The sequence below is a fragment of the Monopterus albus genome, unplaced genomic scaffold (genome assembly GCF_001952655.1).
Source record: "Monopterus albus unplaced genomic scaffold, M_albus_1.0 scaffold10.1, whole genome shotgun sequence".
Taxonomy (NCBI): domain Eukaryota; kingdom Metazoa; phylum Chordata; class Actinopteri; order Synbranchiformes; family Synbranchidae; genus Monopterus; species Monopterus albus.
Genome location: NW_018127890.1, coordinates 2,964,215 through 2,973,526, shown reverse-complemented (window position 1 = coordinate 2,973,526; position 9,312 = coordinate 2,964,215). Strand labels below are relative to the sequence as shown.

General features: G+C 42.8%; 1 protein-coding gene across 1 annotated transcript in view; it reads right to left on the bottom strand.

Moving 5' to 3' along the window:
* Positions 1-8,176: 8,176 nt before the first annotated feature.
* The window catches only part of crtc3 (CREB regulated transcription coactivator 3), a 38,336-nt gene continuing 37,200 nt past the window's right edge, over positions 8,177-9,312 (bottom strand). Inside the window, 1 exon segment of the mRNA XM_020589897.1 lies at positions 8,177-8,412. Coding sequence (XP_020445553.1) covers positions 8,207-8,412 — 206 coding nt within the window. The 3' untranslated portion in view covers positions 8,177-8,206.

Sequence of the window (9,312 nt, the reverse complement as noted above, 5' to 3'; positions counted from 1 at the left end):
GGAATGGCACAGAGTAATCACACTACTCAAATGAAGTAGACTTTGGGGTCAACCATGCTCGGGCACGGTACAGATTGCCTAGTGTGAATACATCCTTACTCTATAGACAATCTCTGTGAAGACAGTGAGAACATTCATTTAAAAGGCACAGTGGTATAGTGAAGAACTTTACTGAGGACGCTGTTAGGACACTTAAGGACAACTAGTAGATGGCCAAATTGAGGGCATTCCCTATGAACACACTAGTGTTCATAGGGAATGTGTCTCACACAGAGTTTAATTGTGTGAAAAACAGCAGCTGCACCATGTTTGACTGTAAACTGTAAGGTCGCGTATTTTGTTTATAGGCTGCACATTTACTTTCAGAATCAGTCAGTCTTTACCCAGATTATGCTGAAAGGCTTGTTAACCTGATACACATCTCTAGCATGAGTGATATTATAGACTTACACACTGAGGTAGTAAACACTGCTGCTTCTCCATGTAAATTCACACCAACCCGTAAACCGCCGGTGTTGATATAAACAAGATATCTGGATGGAAACATCTGCTGCCTCTGATCGTGCTGACGTTACCTCAGTGTCTAGTAAACCTCATGTTTCACTGCAGCCCGTCTCCTGCCCAGCACACTGGATGTTATTGCCAGTATGATAAATGAAACTGAGACTGGGCTGAGGCAACACAGATGCAGAGGACAAGTTGTGTTTATGTCGGTGGCATGGTAGTCAGAGAGACACTCCAACATATCACTATAAACACCCAGAGGCCGCCAAACACAGCTGCAGGAGTGATTCAGCTCCAGGGCTTGGCCACTGTGCAGCGTGTGTATACACATAAAAACAACTTCACCAAATCAAAATCTCACACCCACAGTAGACAACATCACCTCTGACTTGCTTTCTGCTAACAGTTGTTCTCGTTGCTGGCTGAGATTAACACATAGGCATGTAAACAAAAGCCAAAAGCAGCACTGACCACGTCCACAAGGCAAACTGTAGATCAGCAGCTGCTGCTCTGCCTCCTGTTCTGGAAATTTATCGGCGCCATTTCAGCTCTGATCTGGCTCCTGTTGTGTGAGACTGGGCTATTTTAATCACCTGCAACAGTGGAGATGGAACCGTGCTGCCATCCGAGTCCCACCCTGATAAAAATACTGATCCAAACATTTTCCCGGTGTTAGTCAGTTGTCACGGTGATCAGATCCTAAACTCACCTTCTGATTAACTCTGTGGGATGAGAAGGGCAGCCTGTCCAGAGATTCTGCACAGGTTATCAGCTTAAATGTAAGACATGCTGCTCTCAGGTGTGCATGTGAGTGAAAAATATCATAAGGCTTTTTGGACTAAAGTGTCTGAATGTGATCTAAACTCACCTTCTGCACTTTCCTCCAGAGTGTAGAGGGTGGCTCTCTTTGTTGATGTTTGACAACCAGTAGACAAGTTTCAGGCAAAATGTGGTCAGAGAGTGAAGAGGGTTTAAATCCAAGCAACAAGATTCTGTGGCAGGCTGCAGCAGAGTCCAAGGGTCAGGTAACATTCAGGCATACAAGGACAGCCATAGACAATCTGTGAGAAGATGTGAGCACTCTACGGGGACAAAACAAAGACAGGTGTGACAAGGAAGGTGGCATCCTGGAATGGACTATGACTCATGCTGTGAACAGTAACTTTGAATAGCCATTTTGCTTTTAGCTTTTTACTGCAGCTCCAAAATGTTACAGTTCAAGAAGTGTAGGCAGCAACAAACAGTAGCTGAGCACCTTCACCAGTCAAAGCCTCTGCACGGCACAGCAGCTCTTTGAGAGTCTCCTGGGGACACCTCCTTCCCCAAAACATTTCACTGGAAGCAGTGAACTATCTGTGAGAAGAGCACTGATGAAAGGAACAACACCTGCTCCGACTCCAAACAACTAAACTATTGATTTATGTAAATACACAGTTTTGATTGCAGTCTGATCTTTGCCAGGTCAAAATGTTGAAAACACACACACAAAACATGAGGTTTAAAAAAAACATCTAAATGTAAACAGTTTCATTTTGATATTTGTATCTCTTCTTTCTCTTATGCTCAAAAATACAACTGACGCCAGTGGAGCACAAAAGCAACAGAGTACTGAATGGCTTCACTTTATATTTTGTGTCCTCACCAGAAAACAGAAGTCAAGCAGCTCTGCAGTGAGTCTTTTATCCTTCACTGAATAAGAATTCAGTCCATGAGAGTGTGGGCTGCTCCTCGACTTTCATTCCATGCCAGCACTTTCTGAAATCTACCCAGTCTTTAAATGAAAACGGGACAAAGTGTTCAAACGCGTTTCTAGCTCCCCTTTTATCAGTATTGCAACCACCTGAAGAAATCCAGTGTGGAGACATTTTCAGGCAGAGCTCATAGCTCCTCTCTCTGTGGTCTGGGTGGAACCAGCTGCCCAACAGTGCAGAGAGAGCAGGACAACTGAACCACACACACCAGCAAAACATAGTAAAAACAGTCAAAGTCAAGGATGCTTCTCACTGCAAACAGGAAACCAAGGATGTGAGAATGGTTAACGAAAACATAAGAAAGAAAGAAAAGGTAAGGATAAAACATTCCCCTCTGGTCATGGTTTTACAATGCTACCTGGTTTTTGTTTAAAATCAGAATCAGCTTTACTGGCCAGGGGTGTTGAACACATGAGGAATTTGACTCTGGTACAGCGGCTCTCAATGTAGATGTACAATGCTCTTCCATAAGGCAGCAAGTAGACAAGATAAGACTGAGAGAATAAGAAAAGAAAAACAATATGCAAACAAGGAAAAGGAATGTGCATTAGAAAAATTAAAATAAAGTACAGTACTTATAAAATGTACGTTCATATACACACAGCTTAGATGGTAGTTCTCAGACAGATATATACAAAGGTATATTTACAGGTGCTGCACTGAGGGTCGTCGCTTTCTTATACAGTCATAGATGAAGTGTTGATCAAAGCGACAGCCTGGACAAAGAAACTGTCCCTGTGCCTGGTTGTCTTGGTGCACAGTGACCTGTAACACCGTCCAGAGGGGAGGAGTTCAAACTGTTTGTGTCCAGGGTGTGAGGGCTCTGCAGAAATCATCTCTGTCCTCCTTTTGACCAGTGAGGTGTACAGGTCCTCTATGGAGGGCAGGCTGGCACTGATGGTTCTTTCTGTAGTCCTGACTGTCCCTGGAGTCTGTTCCTGTCCTGTTTGGTTGCTGAGCCAAACCAGACAGTGATGGATGAGCAGAACAGACTGGTTTGAGTGTGTTTAGCTCCAGGTTGTTGTGACTACATCATAGTACCAGCTGTTCAACCTGCCATCTGTAGGCCGACTTGTCTCCATCTTGGCTGAGACCAATGAATGTTGTGTCGGCGCAGTCATTGGTGTAGAATGAAAACAGCAGAAGGAAAGCATCCCTGGGGTGCACCTGCGCTGATCGTCCAGGGGCTGGATGTGATTTTCCCCAGCCTCACCTGCTGCTTCCTGTCTGTCAGAAAGCTAGTAATCCACTGACAGGTGGGGGCAGGCACAGTGAGCTGGGTCGGTTTGGAGTGGAGGATGTCCGGGGTGATGGTGTTGAATGGTGAGCTGAAGTCCACAAATAGGGCGCGTGCACAAGTCCGTGGGGAGTCAAGGTGTTGCAGGATGTAATGCTATGTTGACTGCATCATCTACTGACCTGTTTGCCCGGTAGGCAAACTGCAGGGGGTCCAGCAGGTGGTCTACGATGTCCTTCAGATGGGCCAACACCAGGCTCTCAAAGGGCTTCATAACTACAGATGTCAGGGTGTCAGGTTTCTAGCTGTTCAGTTTGCTGATGGATGATCTCTTGGGATCCTGGATGATGGTGGAACGTTTGAAGCAGGAGGGGATGTCACACAGCTCCAGTGATCTGTTGAAGATAAGTGCGAATATGGGGACCAGCTGATAAGCACAAGTTAAAAGGCGCATATGTGAACCACAGGGGGCTTCAGGTGAACCGGACAATGACAGAAGACAATCAGCAGTGTCGACTAACAGAGCCATACTTAACCCATGGTCAAAATCACCATAATTGATTTAGATTGATTTAGATAGAAAGCAAGGCAAACTTTGCCGGTAACAAGGGAAACCACCATCCAAAGAAGTATTTTCAGAATGCAAATATCCTGGAAGCTTTATATGGTAATGTGATTATAACTGAAAACACAGGCCTGTTTTACACATGTTTAAGAGGATCACTCATGTAAACAACCCTTTTATAGCATCTGACAGTTTTCTCCATGACTGCAGTGTGGAAAAAGCTGGCAAATGTTCCTGAAGATAACTTAGATGTCCTCTATGTTCATCTGCTACTCAGCTGAGTATACAGCACCCTGATATGCCAAATTCTGTTTGGACAAGTCATCGCTTACAGGCAAAGTTAATTACAATAAAAACTGTTTCCTGTTACACTGTCAGCCTGCTAGCAGCTTAACGGATGTCATTAATTACTTTCAGTCAGCAGTTCAGCTCCTCCAGGTTCCCACCAGCTGGACGGTACGTGCACACACACACACACACAATCATCCTTGGAGGAATTTCAGGCTGGCACCCTGACCTGCCCAGACTCACTCTGTGGACCAACTCCAGCTCTGATGACTGTGATTATCAGCTCCCTCACTGTGTGAGACTTATTCCAAGGTTGAACTCAACATATGAGGTTTGGCTGATGTCCAGAAGCCCCCGCTGTCTGTCTGCCAGACTCTACTGTCCTCACACACTCAAATGCAAAGGCTGTGCATCCCACCTGCTCAGATTTATACTGTAAATTCAATGCATAAATGGTGGTGGAACAAACATTGCTTCTCTGTAAATTTTTAGTGAATATAATTGAATACATTTTCCCATTGGCCTTTAACATTGTTCAAATGTAATTCATGGGGACAAAGTTCATTTTGTTCCACTTGTTAAGTTTGGCTGAAGCTACCACAGTCTGAAGCTTCAGCAATCCGAGTTAAACAGTCTTTTTCTTCTTGGCCATTCACTGACTCACAGTCGATCATTCGCAGGCTGGTAGGGAGGAAGAAAACTCCAAACTGTTACCATCTGACCCCTATTTGAATCTTGGCAAAAAACAAAAACAAACCCCAGTGTAATAATGCCATCAATTCCAGCTACATCAGATTGGCCTTTATGAGCTACACACAGCTGGACACCAAGAATTATGCCGTTTCATTTAAAAACAGAATCCGGGTCAGTGATGGTGCACTTTGGAAAAAGTAAAAAAAAAACTAAAGCTGAAGAATCTTTTTCGCTAAGTCCAGATATATCTCCAAAATGAACTCCAGCCATATTAGGAAGTATGAATCCACATTTTGGAAGTGAAGAAAATTTGATCTAGTTCAGTGAGTGCCTGTAGAGAAGAGACCAATTACAGAAGACACGAGTGGAAAGACAATTTTATGTGCTGAATATAATTAGCTTCAGCATCACCTCTGGCTCGAAGCCTCTTCCTAAACTGATGGTCTGCTGAATAAAAGCAAACAGAGTTGAAAACTAAATAAACAAAGCAGTGAAAAAGCTGCATGTTTTGAAATAATTTGTCTGCATACATGGGTGTAGAAAGCTCTGTGAACAAAGCATTACTACACTGCTGCCATCTACTGGAACAATCATCACCGCAGCCGATGACAACAGCCTGCAGATTTGATACACAGACTAGAGTTTTATTGTTTATATTAATTCAGAAAGATAAGCACTATAACATATGTTACAAACCAAGAACATTATGTATCTTGGGGAAAAAAAATAACTCTGGACATTTCAAAAAGTAGTAACACTAGTGAACATAAACATTCTTTAAATAACAACTGTACATTTTAATATGCAACTAAAAAAAGTAAACCAAAAAACTGATGAAATAGTGAGCCTAAGTGAGAAAAGAACTGTAGACAGTTGGTACCAAACAGAGCTAAAGCTGAAGGGATTACTGATCCAGGTTTCTGTTAGAATATGAAGATACAATAAAGTAAGGCAGCAGGAAGGAAAAGAGAAAGCAAAAGCTATAAACATGGGAAATTCAACTGCAAAGTGGCTCCATCTCTGACCTACAGTCTTAACAAGAGAGCAGGGTAACATGTATAATGGCTGACACCAAATATAAACTCTTACAAAACAACTTCACGATGTCCCCAAAACCCCCCTTCATTTTGTATTTGACAAAGAATCCACCTGAATCTCTTTCACACACGCAGAAAGACAAGACGGTGCCCACGGTGCAGGTGACACCTTCTGACTGAATTTAAAAAAATAAATAAATAAAATAAAACACAAATAGTGGTGTGCACCAGTTTAATGTCTACAAACCAAAATGAGTTGCTTAAATCGCTCACTACACCCTCCTGACAGTCAACATACATGTGGACACTGGACATGGAATATTTTGATGCCTAGTTAATTTGATCCTGCACCCTAACAAAACGAATGTGTTGCCATGTGACACCACATAGTGCACAAGCTGCACCTGCTCAACAGGTTTCACTTATTAACTGGAAAAAAGTTGCATAGCTGAATGAGCAAAGTCACAAGACTGCTCCAAATCGTTTTTGTAGGCAATACTAAAAGTAGCTCTTTGACCTTATGTTAACAGACACTAGGGGGCACTCAATGCCACTAATGGCCCAGTTATTACATAATCAACTGTAAATGTGAGCTCCTGAGAAAAGCAGTGCAGGAACACAAAGAGCAGAAAAATAATATTTCATCAAAGTTCTCATCACAACAAAAAGAAATGCCTGTGGTTTTGTGTGTCAACACGTTTAGTCCAATGAAGTCTTTTTCTTATTATTGGCTTCGTTCAACCTCTTAAGGTAAAAAGGAACATTCTTACTATGTGTGAAACTATGAGCCTACACAAAGTTAACCAATTAGTGCAAAAGGGGTTAAGTGCAGTGTTACATACTGTCTGATGTCCAAATGTTCACACTGCGCGGGAGTAGGAGGGGGGGGGGAAGGGGGAGCACCGTACTGCCACAACACGAGGACACAAAGCCAGGGGCAAACACATATTTAGGACAAAATCGATCCACAGTAGCACAGCGCATGCCCTTATTCACAACCAGAACTAAAGTACAGTACAAGTGCCATTACAAGTCGATACAAAACGTAAAATAAATCATATGCAATGAATGTACATACAAGTATTGGTAGAAACAAAAACATCAAAAATGTATAATGTGAAGTTTTTCTTTATAATGGGTTTCAACACTGTCCCAGTGCTGCCAGAGGAAGTCACAGCCAAACCATCTGTGACTGGGGGGGCGGGGAGATCCTCCCACCCACATCACATGGAAAAATATTGCATTTACTCCATACATCTTTGTATTTCTTAATTAGAAATTCAAAAACACTCTGTAGTAATATTTTAAAATCTCATCTTTGTAAACAGTTTGCCCTTTTTGTCTCTGAAAACAGTCAGACTGAAACTGAGGCTTACATATGTAAATATATATAGATTTATAAATCTGTGGCAAACATTTTAAAAATAACCAGATACGATATGAAATACATTTAAAACAGAAGCTCAAATTCTTTTAGTCTTCCAAAATCTTCCGCTGTGATGGCAGGAGAGGCAGCTGGATCCGACTTCACTGGGCTGCCACATGTTTTCCCAACACCGCATCGCTGCTCCATCTGTGAGCAGTGACTGCCTGACGGCATTTGCTGTAAAAAGTAAATTGTGCGGTGGCATTTGTGTTGCTCTTCAGCGTGGCAACGGGGTTGCTATGGTGTGTAACCATGGTGACAATGTTGCCATGGCTTCAGCGGGGCTGTGAGCTGGTGATGAGAGAGAGAGAGAGAGAGAAGCAGGAGGACTTCGGCTCCTTGCTCGTCTCAAGTGTTTGTCCGAGTGTTTTTGGTTCGAGGGGCAGAGTCTCAGCTGCTTCTGTTCCCAGTTGTTAAACTTCAACCCTAAACTGCAGTGTTTCACCTCATTTAAAGTAATGACAGAGAAATATGACCAGTGGGTAACTTTGTATGAAGCAGGTGTAAACCGTGTTTGTTCACAAGCCTCCTCCTCAGAAAGTGTGCATGTCTTTCACATTTAATGAATCTTGGTGGCAGTGGATGCATGCACAGCGGCCCAGCAGAGATTGTTAGCATGTATATTCAGATCTGTACATTCTATAAACTGCAAATCCACTTGTGTGTGTGTGTTCCTTTTCTTGAAACCTGTGACGCTCTTTACATTCAGAGCCTGTCGCTGCGGAAAGTAGCCTCCACAGATGGGTCCGTCAGCACCATGTTGGGATCACTGAGCATGCTCAGCCCATCCAGGCTGAGGGGCTCGATGCGCAGCTCGTCCTCTAACGGGAAGCCTTCCTCCGAGTCAAAGCACTCAGGCACTGTGGACAGAGTGCTGCTGATGTCCTTTGACAGACTGGGGTTGGAGTCGTCTGAAAGAGAGAAACAGATGATGGTGGGTGAACGCTTCCTCAAGTCTCCTGCTATAGCTGACAGTCTCACTGCCCTCATAATTAGTCATGGCAGCTCTTTTAAAAATACATCTGACACTCTCCCCCTTTTAAGGCTGCATCTAAACTTTAGCCCTGAGCCAAATACCAGCGCTTGGAGCCCAGAGAGAGCTGGAGCCCGAGGCGGCACAGACAGGTCAACAGCTTCATGAAGGTTTGAATGTTTTTCTCCTGTGGGAAATATCAAACTACTACCACCATAGATTACTGAAAAACAAACTGTTCTGCAGATGCTCCACTTTGAGTTAAGCCTCAGGGAAGATTCTCATTTGCATTCAGAGAAATAGAAATGTGTCAATAACGAAAATTCAAAGGAAGAACTGATCTATCTGCAGATGATCTGCATGTTTACAGCAAACAATTCTTATTTAAATCATGCCTTATAACTCAAGTATCCAAAGCTGATTATTCTCTGTGGTCTCTGGCTGCTTTTACCAAGGACATTTTAGGACTTCTAGGTATCCATCATGCAGGTTCTATTTCTTAGTTTTGCTGTGTTTCTTGTCAGTTATTTGCCGCTTGTCTGTTTTTTAGTAGCTACAGACAAAAAATGCAGCTTTAAAAAGGCAAACAAATAATTCTTGTCACTGGGAAATACATACACTCAAGCCCGAAATTATTCATACCCCTGGCAAATTCTGACTTACTTTTATTCAACCAGCAAGTTTTTTTTGACAGGAAATGACACAGGCTGCTCCCAAAAGATAATAATACGATGTACAAGAGGCATCATTGTAGAACAAAATATTTCTCAGCCTTTATTTACATTTGAACAAAAAGTGGCATGTCCAAAATTATTCATACCCTTCTCAATAATCAATA